Source organism: Ambystoma mexicanum, chromosome 3p, assembly GCF_040938575.1.
Source record: "Ambystoma mexicanum isolate Mex_15411 chromosome 3p, UKY_AmexF1_1, whole genome shotgun sequence".
Taxonomy (NCBI): domain Eukaryota; kingdom Metazoa; phylum Chordata; class Amphibia; order Caudata; family Ambystomatidae; genus Ambystoma; species Ambystoma mexicanum.
Window position 1 is genome coordinate 702,122,287 of NC_090925.1, and position 25,390 is coordinate 702,147,676.

At 47.3% G+C, this 25,390-nt stretch overlaps 1 protein-coding gene across 6 annotated transcripts in view; it reads left to right on the plus strand.

Moving 5' to 3' along the window:
* Positions 1-25,390, plus strand: part of DBN1 (drebrin 1) — a 326,031-nt gene that overhangs the window by 174,767 nt on the left and 125,874 nt on the right. For all 6 annotated transcript variants that reach the window (XM_069651515.1, XM_069651516.1, XM_069651517.1 and 3 more), the window contains exons 3-5: positions 5,608-5,720; positions 6,586-6,660; positions 20,353-20,499. In XM_069651515.1, coding sequence (XP_069507616.1) covers positions 5,608-5,720; positions 6,586-6,660; positions 20,353-20,499 — 335 coding nt within the window. The remainder of the gene's footprint in view (positions 1-5,607; positions 5,721-6,585; positions 6,661-20,352; positions 20,500-25,390) is intronic.

Below are 25,390 nucleotides of genomic sequence, written 5' to 3' on the forward strand. Positions count from 1 at the left end.
TCTCGTGAGTATAGGAACTTTGTGTTGAGGCAAAACTTGTCCTGCTGGCTATCTTTACAGTGCCATGGTCAGAAGTAAGTCAGTTAGCAGGGTTGCTATCACTACTAATAAAAACATAGACGTTCCTATGACAGGGCTATACGAGATCGCAAACGAGAGCCCTACCGAGTGACCTTCGCACTCTCGCAATGACTGGACTAGATCCTACTGATCATCATTGAAAACACAAGGACTTAAAATCGGGTACTCCAAATGGTTGAGAATGCATAAGTACCTGATCGAATGTAATAAGTGGAAAGCTCTGGTCTTTGAATCTCAATCTAATGACTCACGTGAATTTTAGCATATCATCGGAGAAGGGGCCTCGCAGAGCAAGGCAACTAGGGACCTAAATAGTGTCTTGGAAACTGCATATCGAAAAGGCACTTGTAGTTGCCCGGGGGGGATACAGAGTGCTTACGACCGACGCACCATCTGGTCATACTGCCTCACACCTAGAGATATTACTAGCCACATTAGCACTTCAAAATCCTCTAGGGCATCGGGACCCAATGGCATTTGCAGCTCACTAATCAAATCTGCCGCTGACGTTTGGTCTGAGGCCCAAGATGTACTCTTCTCCACTACAGGAATCGCTCAGAAAATCCCTTCATCCTGGCACGACAGTATTGTTGTTACTGTATATAAGAAGGGCAATCCAGTTGATCCAGGAAGTTATTGTACACTGGCAATGATTAATGCCCCAGCTAAGATCTTTTCCAGAGTACTCCTACAGGAACTAGAATCATGGGCAGGGGGCTGTGGAATCTCCCCCTCTCAATAAAACATGCTTTTGGATGGGGCACAACACCACCACTAACACCTTGGCCCTTACCACAATCATTCAGCAGGCATGGATAGTAAGGCAAACTCCAGTCTACGTGGCATTTATCGATCTCGGCGCGCATTCAATACTGTAGACCGTAACCGTCTTTGGGGCAAACTGGGTGGCTTTGTGAGATGCTGGAAATGCATTTGAGGGACAAGGCCTCCCTGTCCTTGTTCTGTAGTCCTTTTTCATGTGCGTTCTGTATTGTTTTCTGCCCTGGAATCCATGTGAGAATCCTGGCAGTGCACCCTTTTCTTCTTTTTGGTTTGGTGTACAGACCCTTGGGAGATACCCTTATGGCACCCATGCATGAGGGTGCAACCCTGTACCCCTAGTGTATGTTTTTGGGCACCTGTGTGTGGCTCACAGAGCAGGGTATGGGCTGGTGGCAGCTCCATGCTGAAATTGACAGGTGCTCTGAGTATCCTCCATTTTGGGATATCCAGGCCCTGCCATTGGAATCAGTTGATTCCTGCTAGGAGACAATATGTCCCCTGTGGCCTCTTGCTTTCTAGTGCCTGTTACCTTGTTTTTCCCAAAGTCCTGGGAAGCCCTGACTCTGTCCCTTCCCCCTGACTGGCTGTTGGGTGGAAGTTCCATATATGGTATTGTGGTGAAGTCCAGGCCAGACTGACTGGAGCCTTCCCAGTGACTGTATGTTGTGGGTACACCCGTGGAGTGGGATCTGGGTGAATGGAGTGTCTGACCAATATGCACTTCTTGTTATGGGTGTCTGGTTTCTGGTACGTGAGACAGACTGAGACAGCCATGCCCGAAACAGGTATGAATGCAGTGTGGAGTGCTAAATGGCTGGGTACTTGCCCCAATACACATTACTTGTTGTGAGTGTCTGGATGGAGGAGAATTGCCTAAATACACTGTGAGCCTGATTGGCTCCCTGACTGCCTGAATGCCCTTCTGAGTGATTGGTTGCCTGAGTGTGACCCAGCAGAGTGAATGAGACAGAACAGTAAATCTGTGGGCCTCTCACTGCTAGAAATCGTTCAGAAGCTGAAGTTGATATGTGATGCTTATCATTGAAGCCCAACTGGAAGAAGACATGCTGCTGCATTTACTTCAACCGGATCCAAAAGCTGTCAAATTTGTTGAGGACTTATCCGAGAGAGGACCTGGCTAGGAGACCTCTCCCCGAGCTACGAGGGAAAATCGTGCAGACAGTTAAATCTTCGCCGAAGCTCCCTGGAAGCCAGCCTTCAAAAGACTGTGGACCGGAGACTGGGACCGCAGAGGAATCCGAAGTAAAGCAAGCGGACATTCCATCCACCATCATCGACCAGGGTTCGGAGGACCGCCGTAACCGCTGGAGGCCTGTCGAAACCATGTTGCCAAGAAGCGCGACCAGATTGACGCCGTGCCGCCGACGACCAGAGCCGCAATGCTCCATTGATTAAGACATTTGAATCCAAGGACTCTCTCGCCAGCACTGCCGACTGCTTTGTCCCACCGGAGAAAGTCGAGCCTGCCGACGTGGCGAGGAGAATCCGCAGGTGCGCTTCCCGCCACCCCAAGATCACAAAGACGCCAATGACCCGACGCCCTTGCTGGGCTAAAGTTCTTCAGTGACTCTTTGCAGCAACTATCGACACAGAGGTGCACCGAACGCCTCGTACTCGCAGGACGTCCACGACTGATCATCTACGAGCACCGCCAGCACCGAAGCTGCTGCCTCGACACCATCAAAACTTTTAATCGACGACTCTCGACACCAAGGTTCACCTTCCACAAGGACTATCGACGATCCGTGACTCCTGCCTTAAAGGGGGTCACTCAAGAAGGATCTGTCGACGACCCATCAAAGAAATCGGCTATTCCAGGTACATTGGGGTGGTAGAACCTTTATAGAAGGAAATAAGACTCTAATAGACAATATATGGACTGGGCTTGTTTTATATCTTTATTTACAGGTTGCCCAGGTGGGGGGATCCTCATACAGAACTGTGCCTAGTGGGAGGGGCCCAGTATTCTGCTTATTGTTTTAACCAACCTGCTTTCCTCTTATGTCTATTGGTGGTTCACTTTATTAACTGATTTGTATGCCATTTGAACTGAGTACAGTTGATGCATTTTAATGGAATCAAAGAATAATTGACGTACCACATAGAAATTGTAGATATTTACCATTTTAGATTAACCTGAGCACAAAGTGTGTTATGGTGATGTGTACATAATCAAATCCATATTTATATAATGACTGTGTTTTCACTAACATAGTGTGTGGACATTCCTTTGTGGGTGCTTGGGGACTACACTGTACTTAAGAACCAGCCTGCATCACCTCCTGAGAGCTTAAGCCTTGATTGCTCGCCCATAGCTACCGAATAGAGAGTCTTGGCTGGGGTGCCCTGTGCTTCCACTGCCATATAGAGAGCAGGAGTACAGACACCCCCACTCCAGTCTTTACACTGGGGCATTCCTCCCTGCCTACAGGGCACGATTATCTCCCTTCAGGAGAACACCCGAGTCAAAATGAGGACGGACCAACATGAAAGAACCACTGCATGGATAGGCACACATAGAGGCCTTAAGCAGGGTTGTAACCTTGCCCCATACTCTTCAATCTCCACCAAGCTGATATTGGCAACACTTTGACTAGTCAGGCCGCCATCCCCGCGAATCTGGGCTCAGTTGCAGTGACGTGGCTGGGTTATGCGGACGACATTGCCGTTCTTGATTTGTCTCCACGGGGCTTGCAGATCACCCTGGAAAACCTGAAGGAATACACAGACTACAATTCGCTGGTGGTGAATACATTGAAGACCAAAATCATGGTATTTTGTCTGCCCAGGAAAAAAGTAAAGCAAGCAAAGTGGGAGAAGGGCAGAAGACAAATCGAAGTGGTTAACAACTACAAGTACTTGGGTCTGCACTTTGATAACAAGCTACAAGGCACAGTGCACCTAGAGTACATCCGGACCAGAATCTCCATCCTCGTTGGCACCATTAGCTCTCTAGCCAATAAAGCAGCAGGGCTCTCAATTGATGCATTGCTCAAACGTTATCAAGCTAAGGTGTCCTCTACTATCCTGTATGCAGCAGAAGTAAGGGCTACGCGAAACCTCGCAATGGTCCGCAAACTAGAGCGCACCTTGTTAAAAAGGCCACCAAGACTACCACAGCGAACTACTATTGACATGGTCCTCCTTGAATATAACGTGTTGCCCGTAGCCCTAAGAATCCAAGTAAACTGCCTGGTTACAGCGTGGAATCTCGCAATCGTGCCAGCTCACACACCCGTGAGCCTTATACATATGGCCATATCTACCTGATTAGCATTACTGCCACAGAGCCACGTGGCCCAATTAAACACCGTCACCAACCGTTGGCTACAGCAAGGAAACCCAACGCTGGGCATGACATTAAGCACATTTAAGCACTGACTAAAGGAAACGCTGAATGAGAATAGCTTAGAGCAGTCAATGGCTAATCTAGTGACTAAAAACCATGCATCTGAATACTACTTGCATATCCAAGATCGGAACATACCGGCCCCCTATATCCAACACTTTATTGGCAATTCCCTCGGAACGATATTAAATTGAAATTCAACACCGTCAGGACTAGGGAGATTGAGGGTGCTTGGTATGGTATCCGTTGGGAATGCTGACTGTGTGGGGCAGGTATCCTAGAAAGCTCTTTTGGGTGAGTGCGAGGCTTTGGGGTTACTGAGACAAACTACACTGCTGGCTATGGGTATGACGGATGCGGAAAGGATGCATGGAGGATGGGAGCTGTTTGTAAGGGGGAACAGTGACACGTGCATCATTTACCTCCCACTTCTGTGGAGGAAGATCTCAACTATCCTAGACATTTACAGATGAACTGTCTGTCATCTCTGGACATAATAACCTGAGCTTTTCCTTCTTAATACTTTGATGTACTGTTGTATTGCTATGCAATCATTTTATGGCTGTATGGATTCTTTTGATTTTGAAACTGATTGGAATTCTTATGTTTTGTGAAAAGTTTGTATTAAACTATATCACGGTAAAGTAAATAAATAAATATTACCCACTCAACGTTCAATGCAGCAGAAGTTTACGTTTCCTTGTAGCCATCTAGATCATAGATTGTTCCCTTGCCTGAACTATATATGTCGCTTTTAAATAAGGTGCCCTCGTTAATCCTGAGCAAGCACGTGGTATTCGCGCCTTCTCATGGAGCACAACAACTCTAATGAATATTTCTGCATTCTATTTACATAATATTGCTATGATTTTCTCTTGACAAAACCTTCATTCTATTTTTAATTTGCTCTTAAATTTGACTTCTGGCATGTTAGATAGATCTCACCCACACCTGCCTGCACTGCCCTTTACCATCTCATCCTGCTCACCCTGTATTGCCCCTTTACGCAACCCCTTACCCTCTTTTTCCTGAGCTTACCGTCCATCCTTCCCTAATTAATTTCTTTTTTAACCAAACACCTTTCAGTCTAGGCACAAAAAGGAAGCACTTGTACATGTATTACTCGATCTTTTTCAATCCCGTTTTCTTATTTCTTCCTTTGCCTTGTTTCCCTTCCTCTTCTCTACTGGGCACATTTATTTCTCCCCCTCCAACCCCCCGCCTCATGTTCCATCTCCTGCTCATCCCTGCCTTCTGACTCTTTCTCTCCCGCCCCATTTTTTCTCTCGCTCTTCCCCCTTTTCTATTTTTCATTCCCAATTCTCGTTCCTTCCTCCTTCATGCGCTTTTTTCCTTTTGCTCTGACACACCAGGAGGGGGGCTGCCAGACTTGTCCAGCCATTTTGAAAATCAGAAGGTGATGTACGGGTTTTGCAGTGTTAAGGATCCCCAGGCTACTCTGCCACGATACGTCCTCGTCAACTGGGTGAGTGCTTCATTCAGAATGTGTGCCGCGTGCCTGCGCGGTAGCGAGAGGCGTGGGTTTAGGTAGAGCTGAGGCATGTGGACGGGGAAGAAGGGTGAGGGGTGTGTGGGGGGTGTTCTGGGCACAGACAACCTTAGAATGTTTTAAATGGGGTTCTGTACCCATAGACCACTGTCCCGTGCTATAAATGACTGGTCAAGGCCATCAGTGAGAGGTTTCCTTGTGGTGCTAGATCATTTGAACAGTGGGCAGTTGGTTCCAGCGATGCCATAGAAATGCCTTAGCTTGGCTTGTCCCTTACGCCGCTCTCCACCCCTACTTAAGTTCCAGTGCCTTAAGGGGCAAGGAAAGTTCAGGCTTGACAAGCTCTACCTTTTGCAGCATAGACCACCTTTCTCCTTGGCACCCACAAGTCTGGTCGTGCCCCATCTGCTTGCTCTGGTTTATCTACTTTGTGGAGGTGCTCCAAATAAACCGCAGTGCCACGCAGGCTGTAGCGGGACTGGGTTGGCTCACTGACCACCTGCCGGTGTTGTGCGGGTTCGAAAGCGAGCGCTCCTTCCAGTGCTAACGGAGCCATTTATCTGGCACGGTCACTTATTCCTGTGCAATGGCCATGGGGGAATCCTGGTGCTAGGGGCAAAGGCCAGACGAGGCCAGAGACCAGAAGATGTTCAGGCATGGAGAAGGAATGTGGGTTGGGGGCTGGATTAAATGCAGAGCTGTTGGGAGGTGTAGGTAAGATAAGTGGGGTGAAGTTCTCCTTCAGTACTAGCCTGGCTGAGATCTCGGGGTGCGGGTGCTGTGGTGCCTGAATTCATGCCTCGTGTTTTCTCGCTACCTTTTTTTTGGTGTGGCGCTGCAGGTTGGAGAAGATGTGCCAGATGCCCGCAAGTGTGCTTGTGCCAGCCACGTGGCCAAGGTGGCAGAGTTCTTCCAGGTGAGTGGCTGCTTCTTAGTATCTGGATTTATGGGGTGCATGTGGATGTGAAATCTCATCCAAAGAAGTTAACGGTGGTAGTACCACATGAGGCGGGGTTAAAGGACATTGGCTCACATCCAGGGTGCTTACGGGACAATATTGCCACATTAGTGTGAGTTGCAGGAAATGGATGCCATGACACAAGACATTACAGGACCATTTGGGCCTTGACGGTTGGTGTCATAGGACTGCACAGCCCCACTAGAGTAAAAGCATCGCTAGACAAGGACGATTGAATGGAAGCTATTGGGGACCAATCCAAATAAGGTACCAACCACATTTATCACAAGTTACAAACCACGGATACATCACAAAGGCTCTATAAGAACTAGTTCCAGTTTGGGCCTTGAGAACGGCTGGGTTGGTCAAAACACGTGTCGGCTGTCTTTGTTCTTAGATCAATACAGATTAAACACATTTTGATATTGGAGATCAAAAAATAAATGTCTTGAATGTATGGTTCATCAAATGATTATGGACTTTTGAGCGCGAATACTATCTCTTAACTCCAATCTTGTCAGCCGCACTAGGTGGGCTTGTGGGAAACTGGTGCCATGACACTTATGGGTGTGAAAAAAGGGCCCAGATTAAACAGGATTAGTAACCAGACCTTTTCACTCACTGAACCCTACATTTCTCAGCCACACATTTTAAGACATCTGCTCCAACCAGTGCGCTACATTATCCACTAACCACTTACTGGTTATGTCAACTTTCAGAAGAACCAAAAGCAGTGAACGGTTTTTGAAAATCTGGTGTCCAGACTTCAGAACACACGCGGCATAATGACTTTTGCGGTGTAACCGGTCAAAGCAAAGGCAGCTGCTCTTTCAATGAGAGAAGTATCCACGTTTCTGTACAAAAGCCTCCATATACACTCTACCCCTACATCTCAAGGGGCTTCTTGGCACTAGACCCGGGTTTACTTTCTAAATGCAGTTAAGCTTCATGTGCTAGTTCTTGTACACTGGTGTCGCACCAGGACCACCTGCAGAACGTGCCTTTCATACACACCTAGGGCTTTTACAGGCAACAGAGCTGTGTCGGCAGGAGATGGCGGAATTAGTGCCGCGTCAGAAAGGAAATACAGGCATTGGTGCTAAGTCGAGACTGTTACTTGCCATTGGGTGCCAGGATTTTCTACAAGGTATTTGTGCCATGTTAAGCGGAATTTTAGGATAATAAAACCATGTCAGAAGGTGTTACAGAACCTGAAATCCACATTAGGAATGAAGACACGAGTGGCATATTATTTGCAGTAAATGACAGGGCAATCTGTACTTTTGTTTTTTGTACATGTCATGTATTTACTCATATAAAGCAAACAAAAGAAAGTTTATTTTTGTACATAGTAATCACAGTAAATGTCCTGGCTCGGGATACAGTTGTTTCCCTGAGTAATGATTGTGTAAGCATAAACTGTAAGTGTTTTTGACAAATTATTAATATCCACATAGCAACAATTGAAAGGAATTTAGTAAAACAAAATACTTGACCAACACGTGTTTCTCGCTATTTGTGCTAGTGGAAGCGCACCAGATAAATGCTTCTCCAGAGACTTTGTTTTTGATGCTCTTCTGTACCAACGCAGTATTCAATTGTCCTCAGTAGAGGTAATTTTCATATATTCCCGTCACAATTAGGTCTTTACACTTCTTAGTAAGTGTCCTTTAATTTCAGTGTTATTTCATCCTTAGTTAAGTTGTTAATTGGAATTCTCATTCTTCTAGAAGGGTTCCGTTCCAGTTCTGTTTCTGGAAGTTTGACTTTAACTTAAGCCTGTTGGCTAGCACGCACGCGCAGTGTTGTAGAGCGCTTGTTTCCCAGCATTAAGAGGGCAGAGAATAGCTCATCTAATGCTCTTGGCCCTCCTCGGCCATTAAATGCCACCTGGTTATTTCGAGTCCTGTAAATAGCAATGAAATGTCAGGACACGTTCTACCTGCATGGATGCACCTATCCTTTGGTGTATGGCATGGCAGCATGTTACCTGTTCTAATGGGCATGCATGTAGTTGTCATTCATGCCACTGTTTTGAGAGGCCACCCAGGACGTATCCTGGGAGAAAGTTCTGTAGGGGGGTACAGCATTTTGAATGGGTTTCAGTTGTGAGTTTAACCCCTTTCCAACCTGTTCCCTTGCCTACCTCTTTATTGTATTGTAGGGGCACTGTGAAATCTAAAGGCAAACCTATTTTGTCGATTCTGGAGTCCGCTTCCGTCCTCGTGCAGTATACGCTTCATGCATCTGCCGATGGGGAGAGGAAGGAATGTATAGGAGCAGGTGGTGTAGGCTGAATGGGGGATACTATAGGAGGGACAGGACAGCCCTGCCGTTTTGCTCTGCTGCTTTTAGTGTCTCCCCGGGATGCTCTTAATGGGAAAAGACCACACAACAGGAAAATGGGTTCGTTCTATGCGTAGAACACGAGTCCTTAGTTTGTTTCTGTTGCACTCTAGTCTTTCTACAGCATCGTTTGTAGTTCTTTTATCAAAAATACTTTCACTTCCTTCCCCTTTGTAGGAGTAGGTATTTTAGAATGTGTATTGTAGTTGCTATTGCTGACTAATAAATGGCACTAGAATTGCTTCCTTTTTCTCAAGCGTGGCATGTGCTGTACCGTTTGTGATTCTAGATAAGTGTGTATGTTCTGTTTACATACAGCGTTTTTTATGCCATTCTGCAGAGTCGTTGAGCCCAGTGATGAGGGATTGTGTTAACATTTCTTTGTTTTGCCCTAAGCAGGATTCTCTGTGCCGTTTGTTTTGTGGTCTGAAGCCGCACTCTTTAGTGTGGCGGCTATCTCCTTTCAACTCACTCTGAGTACATTAAAGGACATCTTGAGATAACTATTTTACTTGGGTGACAGAGGTCCTTGCCTCCCCTTCGTCTAGTGCGATCAGAATTCAGTTGACTGACATTTCTATTTACATGAGCTTTCTTTCAGTGTCTGTGAGGATCTAGTTCTTTATGTACGATTCCATATTTCTCTCTTTTCAATTTCTTCATATGCAACAATGTTCAGAATGCTTTTAGGATCCTCCTTCCAATTCCCAGCATGCGGCATTTGCTTCCTTTGCTAAATTGTCTCTTTGAGACTATTGAGACTTTGGGATTCTGCCTACAGCTCCTGGAACAAGTGTTATTATACTTGCTACAGTCATCTTTTCCAAAATGTGTGAAGCTTTGCAAATGATCGCGACAAAACTGAAGGTCGATGGCTGGAAGGTTACAAGGGAATCGCTGGCAACTGCTCTAGGCAAAGCCCCCAGACCTACCATGCTATTGCAGAAAGGGAAAGACCATACGCAAGGCTTGGACCTTGCCCAAAAGGGGCAGCCCACCCTAAAATGCAAGTTTGCATCCCTTCTTCACAAGTCCCCAAGCGACCCTTGACATATTTTGGTCTCCCGGGGCATCTGCAGGTGCAGCCTAGCTCTCTAGGCAAGGCATGCTTGAGATCCACCTCTGGGAATCCCCATTCCACTCTGGGGAGCAAATGCAGAGCGGACAGTTGATGGCTGGAAGCTTATGAATGACTCCAAACTATTGCTGGTTTCTCCGGGCAACCTTCCAGTCCACTAGTTATTATTTCTGGCCTGTCTGTCGCAGGGATATGATATGATAGGATATGAAAGGTTATTTAGAACGTGCTTAATACCCAAAGGTTTCTAAGCACGGACCCGGGGATAGAGCCTGTGTTGCTACGTGTCGTCTTGCTTCCAAAGCGAGCACGTTGCCTCTGGCCTATCCTCCCGGATCAAAGCATTGGACAGGCTCCTTCACTTAAACTTCAAGTTTTTTATTTGTGAACTTCTACAGTGAGTAATCAAAAAAATTAACTGGGTAGGCATGAAGGGCCAATGTAATAGTAGGATAAGTTAAGTAGAAACGCTGGCTAATTTACAGTTCACAATGGCTACTCTCCAACCCCTCATGCTTCTGGCGTTCCCTTTGGAGGCCAACTGTGAATAAAGGGCCGCACATTTTGAGCAAATAAGTCCCCGATTCCCAGTTCTGGGGCTTGTCTTCGCTGGAGCTTTTTTGACGGTCCTCAGTAGCACTGGCTTCACGGCAACGTGCCCCCTTACTGCATTTTTTTCCAGCTTATCTTGGTCTTGTCGGTGGCTGTGGTCTGCTTTTTGGATCCACAGCTTCTGCAGCTTGACGTGCCCTACTACTTTAGAAGTTTCAGGATCTCATGTCTAATGAGTGAGGGGCCAAGGAGCCGGATGTGGAAAGTTCCAACGCGCGGGGCAGGGACATGAGGAGCTTGGCTTGTTGAGAAGGTGGCAAACCTTTCTGCTTTCTTCTCATGGACTTGCCCTTACAACCTATGTTCACAAGGAGCATGCCTCCCTCTTGTGCCTTTCAATCGCCCTGAGCCACTCTGGCCTCCACACTGCCACCTTTGTCACACTAGACCAGTCCCAATTTATTTGCCTGTAGCCATATCTATTTCGGGTCCCTCTTTCTCCCTGTGTAGATTTAGATGCGATTCCTGTGCCCACAGGAGCAGAGGCGAGCATGCAGGCAGGGGACGGCTGGTTCTGTGGGACCATTATTCCTCGTTTCCCTTAAAGGAGCAGTAGCTACAGAGTCCCCAGTTTCAGATGAAGCGAGTGCTCTGCTTCTCTTTTTCCATATGGTGTCTATTTCCTGGGTATAGGTAATGGGCCCCTTAAAAGGGGACCCTGCCGCTGGTTGGTGCCATGTGACTGTTCCCTGCCATGAGACTGGGGCTAAGTGAAGGTGACAATGGGATCTTCTTCAGCCCACCGTGCCCATAATTTGCTCCATTAGACAGGCACCCATCCCAGTGATTAATCCATTGGATGTCCCCAGAGCAAGGCTTTGTCACACTACAGTTCCCAGAATGCAGAGCTTTCACACCACCATCAGTCCACAGTTGTTATCCTTTGGAAATTTGGACTACAGTTCTTAGAATGAATCCTTTTCACTCTTCCTTTAGTTCTTTTTTCCACTCTTCCTTTTGTTTGCATTTGTATAGCACCAGCAGCCTCACAGGTATCAAAGTGCTGGAGATCGACAGAGGATAGCAGGGTGTCAAAAACAATAGGGTTTTCAATGTGCATGTAAGATACAACAGTGAGTGGTCAGGCATAATTCCTGCAGAGAAGGAGTTCCGTTCCGTGACAGCTTGACTCTCTGAAAACTAGCTCGATGGATCCGACCCGTCTAAAGCGAGTGACGGCTATGTTCCCTGTGTCGCTAGGGCGAAGTGGGCAAACCGGGGTGTACCAAGTGGCTCTGTCCTTCTGATAAGTAGGAGCTTTGAAGAATAAGGCTTTATACCTCAGAGTCCGCATCTTGAAATTGAACTCTGTTCCTTACTGGAAAGGGGGGGGGGAGGAGTTTCTGGAGAACGGGCATAATGTGAACTCTTTGGGGAAAGGAAAGACTATCTTGGCTGCCGTGTTAACCAGAATCTTGAAACTGTTCATGATCTGACAGGCTCCCAGGAATCCTACATTGCAGTGATCTATTTTGGCACCGAGGACAGTATGTGTAATAGTTACATGGTGCTGGTCCGATTTGCCTGGGGTTTTGCAGTAGCATGAGATGGTAGGTGCTGGTACAAAAGAACTAACAAAGATCCTCATGAAGAAGGTAGAGTCAAATATGGCACCACAAATTTTAACTTTGTACAGGACATCAATGCTAGAACCTGCAACAGCGAAGGCAGCATAGGATGGTTTATTTTGTTTTTATGCTGGCTAGACCTGCTTGAGGTACATGGAGCTAATTCATAGTCTGGTTAAGACTGAGCTGGTTGTTCAACCATTCATCAATTACAGTAAGCTGAACCTTTACTTCCACTTGATTGATGGCTTTGTACCGGTTTTACCTAAAGATGACAATGTTATCGTTGGCAAAGTCAACAAAAATGAATGCACTCTTGAAAGAGCAGGTTGTGCACACTCAGATTCTGGAAATTTGTACTAGTTTCCATAATTTGGCGTTTTTAACTCATGGTTCAGTTGTCTTTCAACTCTTGGATCCTTTTTAAACTGGCAACTGCGGGCTAACCTTTTAACTCCTTGAGGTTACCATTTGTATTGCGCGTTACCCATGGTCTTTTTCTGGCAATGTTTCCCCACTTCCCTCATGGCCTGTGGCTCCGGCACTCCGTAGGTTCCTGGCAGTTTGATCTGCGCCTTCGCTGTCGCAGTGACTTAACTTCTATCCCTCCTTTTGGACCTTGCCCTATGTAGCTGGTCTGAAGGAGGAGTCGGACTCTTGGAAGAAATTTCCAAACTACTTTTATTTAAATACGAGAACGACCAAGGAATGAAAGCTGCTTGTCTGTTTCCAGGAAGTCCCAAAGGAAGAAAAGTCCTCCGTCCAAAACTAGTTCTACCCTGACCCTACCACTAAGAAACTAAACTTAAACAGTTCCAGGAGATTGGCTTGATTCTTCTGATATAGCAGTCTTTTCCAACAGCTATTTTCTTTTATCAATGTCTTGATTCTGGTTGTTATTTATCTAGCAGAATCTTCAGTAATAGTCTTTATTTCTTGAATTAACTCTTGTAATTCCTGTACAATGTTCTTGGATTTGATACTCTCTTTAACAGAGTGTTTGGGCCAACCTTCTTCGTGATACTTTCTCATTTGTTGATTGGAGGTTTTAGCTCTCCCACAGTCCTTTGATCCAGATTCTCTTAGCTTGGTTGTGGTTTCTGCCCACTTATGGATTCTCTCTTTCTCATTCTGCCACTTCATGTACTTGACAAACTTGTCTGTCCTCCTCTGTTACCAGACTTTAGTTTACAGCTACTTATCTTTGCAGATTGTGACTCGTATAGTATTTTCCCTTTGTTATTAGGTTCTGGTTTGGAACCTTCATAGACTTCCCATCTAGGATTATTCAATTAACTCGTTCTCAGCTTTATACAGTTCCAATTACACAGGTTTATTTTAAGTAACTCTTTGTGAGTACTGGGGTGAGTTCATCTTCTCATCTTCATTGGCGGCCTCCTGCTTCTCTCGTTCTCCATTACCTCTCTGCAGTCTGGGGAACATTGCAGGTATTTGCATACGCTCGAGTGCTCTTCTCAGGCACTGTGTTTCTCCTTCCTTCTCTTTGTGGGACCCTCATCTCCGGCTCTCCTGCTGCCATTCGCAGAGTTGGCGATTGGGAAGCTGCTTGCATTCCCAATCACTTTAATTCTGTGTTCTTGTTGGTCTCCCGTTCCCGGCTTCCTTTACAGCGTACACTGGCTTTACGGCTTGGAAGCTGCTTGTGCTTCCAGTTAATCTTCTCTTATGGTCTCGGTGTGTTGGGTTGGGTGCTCTGCCGACCATGGTAGAGACGTGGTCTCAGCATCACCTGCAGCAGGACTCTGCTTTCATGCAGTACAGTGGTTCTCCCGTTGTTGGATACTTCGGGTCTCCAGCGTCTCACTTGGGCATTCAGTCACTCTTTGAAAGTCACAGGCTCAGGGACTGTTCTCTGGTCCACCTCTTCCAGGCATGCTCCCATCAGGGAGGTTCCCCGGCATAGGATACTTACATAGCATTTACTTTAGCATGGTGTGCTACTGGATCTGGAAAAGATCTGGGACAACACTAATGTTGAGACTGTCAGGACTCGAGGCTTGCTAGCCTTTTGGTTGTAGCCCCTGAGCTCCTATCCACAGCTACAACCAAAAGACCCAGAGCGATAGCCCCCCAGCCCCAACTAGCAACGCCTCTGCCATCAACCAAACAGATATGTGGTACATTAGTCTTTGTAGCAATTAGTCCCATGTATGCTACTAGGCTGTGTCGCTTAGGGAGTTCCTCATAGGAACGGGAGTCCTTGTCCCCTTAAGGGGTAATATCTCCCAGTGAGGTCCCACTTGCCCAGACCCCTAGGTAGGGTCTTGTGGGGCAGGCTGACCTTCAGGAGAAGGGACGAGAACCCTTGATTCATCACACTGGTCTGTTGGAGCCTCTCTTCAATGGACCAGCGATGCACCCCCGCCGGTGTTCCTAAATGTTTCAGCCTTTCCATTTAACCACGTTTCTTTGATGTGTGCTCTTTTGTTAGTTTGCAAACTCCCCTTTGTCCAACAGCAGCGTTTGAGAGGTCCCACCCCAACCCCCTGCAGCATCTCTAGTTTGGGTTGGTCACGTCCTCTCCCGGCAGAGCCTACCCTTTGCGTCCATTGGCATCTCTGTCTCTCAACACTCTTTGGTTCTGATCTCAGGGAACTTCTTTGCCTTTCCCTCTTACCCACAGTGCAGCTTGCTACTCCATTGCTGATGCTTCCCACACTTCTTGGTTACCACTGCTACCTTGCCTCTTCCAAAGCGCACTCGAATAAGTCCTTTTTTAGGTCTCTTGTAGGCCCCAGTCAATCTGTCTAAGACAAAAAAGAATGAGGACTGCGATCTGACATCTTCACTTGACGGATTGCAGAGGAAATGTCACAACTCTATTGTACATTTGGAACAACAGTTTTTCAGCTTTCTTTTGTTATTCATTAGGTATGTCCCGCCCAAATAGCTGAGGACTTGAAGGCAAGACGTGTTTTTATCACAGCAATAATTAACAAGAATGGCATACAAAGAACAGTGTGTGTGTGTGTTTTTGATTAACATCATGAGCGATTCTCACTAAACCGACTCATCCATACTGATTTCACATTTTTGAAGACCCTGTTTACAACACCGATCCAATCACCACTCGTTAAGTCTATGTGCATCACATGCCTTTGACCGTTCAAGCTGCAAAACTGCTCCAGCCAAGTAAGGTTTCCTGTTGACTCTTTACACCATCTAAAGACAGTAATTGCTGGTCCTCTACCATTCATAAAGTAATCCCCTGTTGGCTTTAAAAAAAGGAGCTTCGGTTGGCTTACAGCCCTCAACAAAAGTCCACTGCTATGTTGCGAGCACTCTTAACTGCCAAGAAAAATGAGCCTACTGGATTCCCCGTGCACCTAGGACAAGCAACCTCGTCCTTGGCAAGTACGGGGTTAAAGATGTCTGTTAAGATAGATTTCTAAATTCAGGCCTGGTGGGAAGATTTTACCAAGCCACCCTAGTTATAGTAGAGAGGGGAACTTTGAGAGTTTAGCCAACACCCATTCCAGGTAAGTGAGTAGAGCGGTCAATCAGTTAAAATAATAGTCATTTATTTAGACCTTTACAACACACTGGGCCTCATTACACGGTAGGCGGTGAGCCATGGCGCTATTAGCGCCATGGCTCATGCCGGTAAAATACCGGCACCGCCTTGGCGGAAAGGGGATTTACCGCCCCATTCCAAGGTTGGAGGGGCGGTAAATCCCCCTTCCACCATTGCCCTTCCCCATTCCCATTTCTGCCCCATAGGGCTCTATGGGAATGGGGCAGGCACTAATTACGGCACCGCAATTTTGCAGTGCCGTAATTAGCTCCGAGGTCCCTTAGCGGGTTGGATTTTAACACCTGCAAAAAGCAGGCATTAAATCCCCCAACCCGCAAAGGGACCTCGTAGTAAGGCAGTAAGGATTTACAGGTACCGGTATTTTACCGGTACCGGTAAATCCCTACCGCCATCTGTGTAATGAGGCCCACTGACAATGAAACTAGCAGGTAGTATGATCACACACTACCCTATAATACAAATGTATGCAATCATCAGTAGACATCATCAAATAACTTTCCATGAAAAACAGGTAAGTAAAACAGATGCAGCTCAAAGGATCAGAAGCAGTCATAAGTTCAATTCCATAAACTTTAGTTGTTCAAACTCTAAGATGTATGGGGCCTAGTGCCCAAAAGTGACAGGTTCCAATACAGGGTTTCTCACGGGTATCTATTCTGTAGACGGATGCAATAGACGTTTGCTGGTCTTACAGAATAGTATTAAAGGTTCAACAGTTTAACAGAGGACAGGTAACTTCTCCTCTCTCTTCCAGACCCAAGGCTAACCCAGGGGCAAGATGCTTGACCAAGGTTCGATGATCAAAGGTAGGTAAGAGGGAGATGGGACACAAAGGGACTTGTTCCCAATGTTATCCTAGGCACAGTTATGCTTACTTAACCCCCCTGACTCTGATTTGATTAGGGATCACAATGGGTCGACTGGTGGTCACTGGGAGTGCAGCGTTCCATCCTTTGTTGCAGTGAGAGGTGGCCAGGTGTTGACGGTTCAAGGATTCTCTAGTCGGTTGCAACTGCAAGATGCAATCTCTATTGATGGAGAAATGTGGATTCCAATGATGCAGACCTCTTCAGGACATTTCACAGGATGGAGAAAGGCGAGTTCCTGCGACGATCACTGTTTGCAGGCGACGGCAGGTTTCCTTGGTGTCAGTCACTTAAGCTGCTCTTAAAGATAGGAAGCTGAAATTCGTGAAGAATGAGACTTGCGGCACAAGCAGGCGACCGTCAAAGTTCCGGGCTTGAACGCTGAATGGCAACGCTTCTAGCAAGGTAGCTCATGAGGGAGCTGGTTAGTCCACTGGGCAGGCAAGGTACACTTCTGAAAGCTCTGAGGGGATGGATCCTCAAGGATGTCAAATCATTGGTGCCACTAATCCAAGGACTGGAGAACCGACGAGCATCTTCCGAGATCAGCCAGAGGAGCAGGGCATCCCCGGGATGGTCGCTGGAATGCTTGCTGGGTCACTGCAGAAGTTGTACTTTGGTCATCAATGGGCTGCTCTTCTTAAGAAGGATTCTTAGCTCCAATGTAGATCTGAAGAATGGCTGCAGGAGACCTCCTCTTATCCAAAGTCCGAGCTGGAAGCAAGTCCAACCCACCAATGGTAAGGATCTGCACCATTCAAACAGCCATTAGTTGTCCAATCAGGGACAACTGCTAGTTTCACGTCTGCCCCAGTAGCTGCATTTCTACTACCGGTGTTGTGGACTGGGACTAGACCATCCCAGCCCCCTTCTTGGGCCACACAACGGCTCACTAGCCCGCAAATGCAGCAGCGTTCCCGGGCAGGTGCATGATCTTATAAGGACTTTCCAGACCTGAGATGGCAGGAAGAAGGCCAAACTACAATATAGCTAAAGAACAAGCGAAAATCTTGTGCACAGACCTTTTGTTACTAGCCATGTTTAGTAGCCATGCGGAGTAAAGGCAAATGATCACACCAGAAATAATGAAAACATTGTCAAAATGTAACTGCTGGCACCAGCTTGTCATAAGGCACATATAAAAGGTGCTGAAAATCCCATGTGTGAAAAGCTAATATGATACAAAAGTATCCCCATTGCACTGCAGCGTAAGGTGCTGTGTACAATGTAAAAATACAGTACTGGTATTCTGAAGGACTGATCAGTTTCCCCAAGGATGGAGACTCCTTGTTGGATAGAAATGGTGGAAGGCTACTGGAGTTGGCTCATTTTGACATCTCAATCAGAAGAAACCCAACATTTCTTGAACTAGTTCTAGTCTGTTGATGGATGTGGATTGGTCCTTTGTCATTTCTTATACCTACCAGCATGGGTTAGGGGTGTCGGGGTTAAAACGGGGCCCTTCTTATTTACTCGCGATTAATAGGGCCATTTGTTGTTTCTCAAAACATTTTAATGGAAGGAAAGCAAGACTGGCTGGGCAGTCCCTCGCGTCATTTACTCCCTGCTCCACCTGACTGCCAGCACCATTTTCAATGAGCAAGTGTCTCAGTGGGGGTACTCTGGCTGCAGTCTCGAGGCACATGAAAGGAATGCTGGGAACATCAGATATGCTAGCAAGATGTATATTGCTATGACCCTCAACCTGATGAAATGGGGTTGCTCCCCACCTTCCCTGCCCCCTGACCCCACCCTGTCAATCAAATGTCTCTTCTTTCCAGAATGGATCCCCTCACCCATTGAATTCTCACCACCAAATAGAATGTATCCTCCCTGCCCTCTGGGGCTTCCCCCTTGCCTCTGCAACCCATCTCATTGATTGACTCCGAACCATCCACCCGATTCTTCCCCATCTGTTTCCCTGTTCTATCGCCATCCAATAGTTGTCCCTCACGTCCCCAGACTTGTGATTTTGGCCCAAATTTATTTACCACCCCTGCCTGCCATCTTAGCCCAAAGACGGATTGCAAAGACCACGCACTTGGCAAATAAATGTTTGTTACTGAAATTCCGTTTTTTTGGTTGAAGATGTTCTCCCCTTTATTTAGCGCCCTGATTTCTAATTCTTGTTTAATGCTTCACCCATGCTTCTCTCTTGCTCCCCCATTTCTCTCGCTGTTCCCTCTTTCTTATTTCTTCTTTTATTCCTTCTGCCCTTTTCTCTCCATTTTCTCACCAATTTCTTTGCACGTCCCTCCGTTTTGCTCACCCTCTCCCTGATTTTCTCATGCACTTGCTCCTCTTTCCTCCTGCGCTCACATGATGTTTCCCCTTTTCTCTCCCTCTCCTTTTCTCTCGCTCTCTCTTTTGCTGCCACACTTTCTCGTCTGCTTTTGTCTAAAGATTCAGGTGATTGAGAGCCCATGTTTAGCTGTACACATGGTTGTAGGCGGTCTGACCACAGTGACGGGATTTTATAGTGGAAGGAGTGACGGCTGGCATTCTGTAGGGGAGTGACCGGTGGGGCTGTATACAGGAAAAAAAACCAGAAGGGGAGATTCCGCGAATGAGATTCTGTCAGGAAAGTCAGAGGTTGGAACTCCATAGGGGAACTACATGTGGGTTTCATCACAGGAGTGCCGTGCGGCATTCCACAGAGGGGAAGGTCAGGCTGGGGCTCTGGGGGGGGGGGGGTAACCGGGTCAGGTCTAGATGGGACTGACTCCTGAGATTCTATAGGGAGAGAGATAATGGGGATCTATTGGGTGATTGACTGGTGAGATTCTGTTGGCAAGTGATGACTTGGATCGTACTCCCAATCTGTTTAGCCCTCTCCTTATCGATCTCTTGGTCTATCCAACGCCCACTTTCTCTGTGTTTTCGCCACCTTCTTTCTCATTATTTCACCCTTTCCTTACCTCTGCCTCCTTGTTTACCTGACCTTTTGTCTCCATGAGCCCTTTCTCTTTGTCTCTGTCCCCAGCTCTCTTGCCCTCTGCCTCGTGGCCCTGCCCCTCTGTTGTTACCAGGAGTTGTCTGTATGGTGCTACACAGGCATAAACGAGGAAGCGAGGTCTAGGAGTATTAATATTCCTAGTGTCCACATCTAACCTGCCTTTCCCCCTTTCTGCTTAACTCTCTTCATCTCCCCCTAATCTCCTTTCGATCTCACCCTCTCCCCAAACGTCGCCCTCCCCCTTTGGTTTCCCATCTCTCCTCCTCTTTCTGTTTCTTTTCTCTTTCTCGGTCTACCCACCTCTCTCCGCTTATCTCACTCTCCCATAAATGTCACCCCTTCTTGCTTCCTTCCAACACCCCCCCACTGAACCCCTTCGCATCATTTCTCTTTCCCTCTTGATGTCTATATCACACATCTCACTGTTCATCGCTCCCCTCCCATTCATCTACTTCTCTGACCTTGTGATCGCCACATCTCGGCCACCCTCCCTCGTTCTGGTTCCTCATTGTGCTCCTGTTTCATTATTCCTCATCTCCCCACCCTGCTTCCTTTTTTCCCCACCCCTCTCGTCCCCTTCCCGCTCTCTCAACCACTCTGCGCTCCTCTTTCTTCTCATCTCACCACTTCCTCGTGCATCTTTCTCCCCCATTCTTCTCTTCCCACAGGGTGTGGATATCATCGTCAATGCCAGCAGTGTGGAGGACATCGAGCCGGGTGCAATCGGGCAGCGCCTATCCAATGGCACAGCACGGCTCTCCAGTCCAGTGCTGAACCGACTGCGGGTGCGAGAGGAGGAAAGCAACGAACCTGTGGTAATGGAAACAGCAATAGAGCTGTGGGGTTTGGAGAAACCATTTGGGGTCTGCCTTGAAACATGCAGATAGTGATGGGTGGGGGCAGGGTGCCTTGTCTATTCATTAGTGTGCCCTGTAAGCATCACGTTGCTGTGCTCTTGGTGTGGCAGGAGTTTCTCATTGTGTGTACGGTTATAGCCGGGTGGGGTGTGGGTATGTGTGTGTTAGTGTGTGTGTGTGTGTTAGTCTGGCACTGAGCAGTTTGTGTGTATGTGCATGCATACCTAGTGTGGGGCCTCCGCTGTGGAGGTAACCTAGACCCTCCTGCTTTGAGGACTTGGCTTGGAGGATGCCAGTGGCTTGGTCTCTGAGCCCCTGTACTAGGAGTGGTCGTGTGCCCTTTCTCTTCTTTCCCCCCACCCCCCACACTTAGTCAAACCTGTCTCTACTGCCCCGTCAGAGTCCGTAGGTATCCGAAGTTATCCTGATGGTTCCTTTGTATCATGGCACTTGTAGATCAGGGTCCAACAGGGAACAAGAACTTCATATTACAGTCATTTGCAAAAACAGCCATCTACTAAACCACAAAATCCTGCTTGGAGCCCCCGGGTTATACGCAACCAACATGGAACAGCAGCAGTGGTATGGCAAGTCTCACAACATGAGTGAGGCTGAGCCATGTTACGTTTAGTGTAGCAGAAACAATCTGTGAATCACAGCCTCCTACCTCCCTTTGAGTGATTTCCCTCCACAATTAGGCTGCAAGGAGAAACTGTGCATGCAAACATCTGACTGATGTACACTGTGCGCGGGGAGTATGCATGCCCACCGCTTCTGGAGGTGGTTTAATGTTGAGGTTAAAACAACTGTTAAATGGGCTGTTATTACTTTTTTCCTATGTGACAAAAGGAGGAAAGGGTGTTGGGTGACCTGCTTCTGGCCTGCTTCACGTGATCCATTCAGGCCAGACCTGAGTGCCTATGTGATACTCTCCGCTCACGTAGACTGAGACGCATGGTCTGAAACTTGTTGTTAATGGAAAGAGGGAGAAAAGACTCCGACAACAGTGCTGTGGAAGACTGCTTTCAGTACTACAAGGTGATCTAGTTCTTGTTGTGGTCTATTGGTAAAAACCTGCTCTGGAAAATCTCTCCCAGTTTTTTGGAGAACTGCCACACTTTTCCCGCTCAACTGTGGATGTGTCTTCGCTACCCTACCCCCAGCTTGGCCTTCATTCTGGATTAGAACCACTGGGGAGGGATTCTGGTGAGGACCCTTGGGGGAAGTAATGTGCACTGTTAAGCATTGGTTTCCTTGGCTCGCTTGAGGCGCAGTTGAGCCCAAGACGGCTGCTGTTCATCAAGGGATGGGGGAAGCCAACATGCAGTGCAACCCAACAACCTAAACATCAAAACAAAGAGCAGGTTTTCTAGGCATGGATATGTGGTGCAAGTATATTTAAATAAAAAAAAAAACAGGAACCTTAAAATGCAAACGAGTGCTCCAAGCAAACAAAAATAATAAAAATACAAGAAAATATCCCAAGAAACTGACTAGCCGTCAGCCCTGAGCACTCGAGGATTTGAGGAGCACTCTCCTTCATACCATGCTTGAAAAATAAGACCGCCTCGAGCATATCCGTAATAACCTCTTTATTGGTTAAAAAACTTGGCTCTCAAATATCCAGCCATCTTTCATTCTCGGCCTTCCCAGAAAAGTCGACGCATTTCGCGGCGTTACTTGCCGCTTGCTGACAACCTTATATATATAAAACTAATTGCCCGATCCGTGATAGAAATGGGAAGAAGTTGACGGGATGCACTCCCAAGAACAGTAGAGAAAGCCAAGGTGACTCTCTGCACTGAGGCAAAAACACCAAAGTTCGTCTAGACTAACAGTCCTTTATTTTAAAGTCAGCATGGCAAGGAAAAAGGAACAGAAAGCGACGCGTTTCGCGGTACACAAATCGCTTGGTCACGTAGAAAAGTGTAAACATAGACAAGGTGACTTTAAAAAGGCTCATACATCTCTATCCCCTGCACACCGGATGAAGTGTCTCCATGGAAGTTAAATGCTAATGCGATTCCTCAATGGCAGACATCTTTACACATGCAAAAGACCGCAGTCGCTACAAGCTAGTGAAAACATGTAAATTATATTGTGATCACACAACTTAATTGCATTACAGTTTGCATTTTCACAGGCTAGATAAAAATCTCAAACGAGCAATATAATTACCAGAGAAAGTTAATACAAAATGCAAAACATTTCCCAAAATTAGTAACTGCTATGCATTTATCATGCTTTAATAGTCTGTGCATGCCTTTAATATCAACGTGATTGGGTGTCTACAATTGTTACCTTAAAATTATGTGGGCAGTGGAACGCTTTAATCTGCTGTCCAGAATTACTGCTAATGAGAAAGATGGAAAAATGCCATCTAAGCAGTTAAGCACGTAATGCAGTGCTGCCCATAAAACTGCTGCAGTATATGAACGGATTGGGCTTTAGTAGCTGTGATATTTATCCTCACAGCAATGTTGCTGGCCATTCACATATTAGAGTAAAAAGGACTCTTTACTGGCATCGAAGGATGCTGGAATGCACTGTAAACGAACTGCCCGGTGCAAATATGCAAAGCAGCATTTACCCGGATATAATACTCCGAGTTTATAGTAGCCTATAAAGTGCTTAGTGCATCTGAGCTATAAAGTGCTTAGTGCATGTGAACATCTAGCTGGTAGTAAACCATAGACTTGTGCAAAACAGCAAAAAGGTGATGCCTATCTCCCTATTGCACATGAATTCCAGTCCTTAAATATATATATATTTCTGAGGCTTGTGGAATCTGCTTAGATCACATGCTGTGCATAGGCCGACATCTAGTGGAAGCTGCGGAGTATTACAGTTTGTTTTTCGAAACTCGAAAATGGGCGTCGACACAGGCGTGCCAGTAATACTATCCCTAGTGTGACGTCCACTGTACCCAAGATCCCTCACGCATCTAGGATCCTCAGATTGTTTTTTTCCGCCATACTGGTCGGAAGCATCTTGCGGAGTCCCCTGGCCTTAGCCATACTTTTGCTATTATATTGCAATTTAAAATTATTTATTGACATCCTTCCCCACCCCAACGTCGACCATCGATCTCGACGACGGCTGGAGAAGACATCGACCGTCGGCTGCTGCACGACGGATCTGGGCCTCGGAAGGCCGCTGGCCTCGGCCCAGGCCTAGTAGGCCGCTGGCCTCGGCCCTGCAAGTAGGGAGAGTGGGGGGTGGTACATACTCTTCACTCTTGGTATATAGGTACATATATATTTCCTACACTTATCAGCCCGCTGCCTCAAGGTGCGTATGGAGGGTACCCCTTTCCAATTCTGCCCCAAGTGCAATCGCAAATACCCTTGGGTCGACAGGCACGCCACGTGCAATCTCTGCTTGCCGAGGGACCACCCCGAAGCGAACTGCAGAGCGTGTAGTAGGTTTAAACCTAAAACACTTAAGGACTGGTCGACAAAGCGTTGGGCCCACCACGCCAGGCAGGCAGCCATGGCAGCGGAGGGCGCCTTCAGCGATGGCAGCGACGCCGTACTTTCGGACGGCGAGGGCATTACGGCGTCGAAAGACTGCCGAGCGCAGGTCCCCGACCTCGGGAGGTTGTCCGGCAGGGCGGCTATGGGGAAGACCCCCGGCGACGCAAGCGCTACACCTACACACACTAAGCACACTAAGTCCAACCGAACCTCGACGACGTCGACTTCTCGGAAAGAGGCACGGATAGAACGGTCCGACTCGGTGTCCTCTGGGCGCTCTCGATCGAGATCGCCTCATGACGCAAGGCAATCATCCACTCTTGCCAAGAGTGCCTCGCTCCCTAGATTAACGGAAGTTCCATCGTCGGAAGACGAAGACGACTTCCACCCCCAGGCCGCGCTCCAAGAGACCGAGAGCGCAGTTAACACCAGCGAGGCCCCACGCTCCAAACAGAATACCTCTCCCGACCCTCGGCGCCAGGCGTCGAAAGTCTCTGGGGCCTCTAAGGGGCAGGGAAAACATTTTTCCACGCACGGGGAGGGAGGGAAACAGCGGAAAGCTCAGCCTTCCACTCCTGTAAGACCATCCTTCCACCCCAAGCAGACAGATAAACATAAATCTACTGGGACAGCAACATCCAGCAAGGGTACCCTTGATAAGTCCTCTAAGTTGCCTACTAAAGCCATACCCTGTTCCAAAGAATGGTCCAGTGAGGACATAGACAGGGTCATGTCAAGAATGTCTTCCTTAGCGGATTTTTATGACAAAAACCCAGAACATTTCCTTTCGTATGACCCTCAAGGGGCCACACCCTCAGGCTCCTCTGATCCTATCCCCCTAAGTAAAAAGGCCCGGGTCGAAAGACCTGACCCCTTCGAGGTGCAGCCTTACTCTAATCCATACTCTACTCCACACCCCAGATACCAAGGACAACCTTTCCCTGAAGGGGACCAGGAGTTTTCAATTATGGAGGAACGAACCGGGTCTGAATACTATGCGGAGGATGAGGACCTGGAGGAGGTAGAAGATGAGGAAATTTACAGAGTAGATTCCCCGGTAGAGAGCGAAGCCCCAGTTACCGACTCGCCAGTTGATAACCAACCCCTCCTTAATGAAGTTCTTGCTCGCGCAGCAGAACATTTTCACATCGACACCCACGGTGTACAGGAGGAAAGGGACTTCGCAGAAGAGTTGGTGGGAGAGAGGAGGCCGGTCGCTCAGACCATCCCTATCCTTAAATCCATCCAACGTAGAATCGATCCATCCCTGGTGAATCCTATCCTCACCAGAGCCGTCAACCCCAGAGTCGAAAAACTTTTTCGGGCAGCCCAGTCTGACCCTCTTTATATAAGAGGTCATCTTAAACCAGACT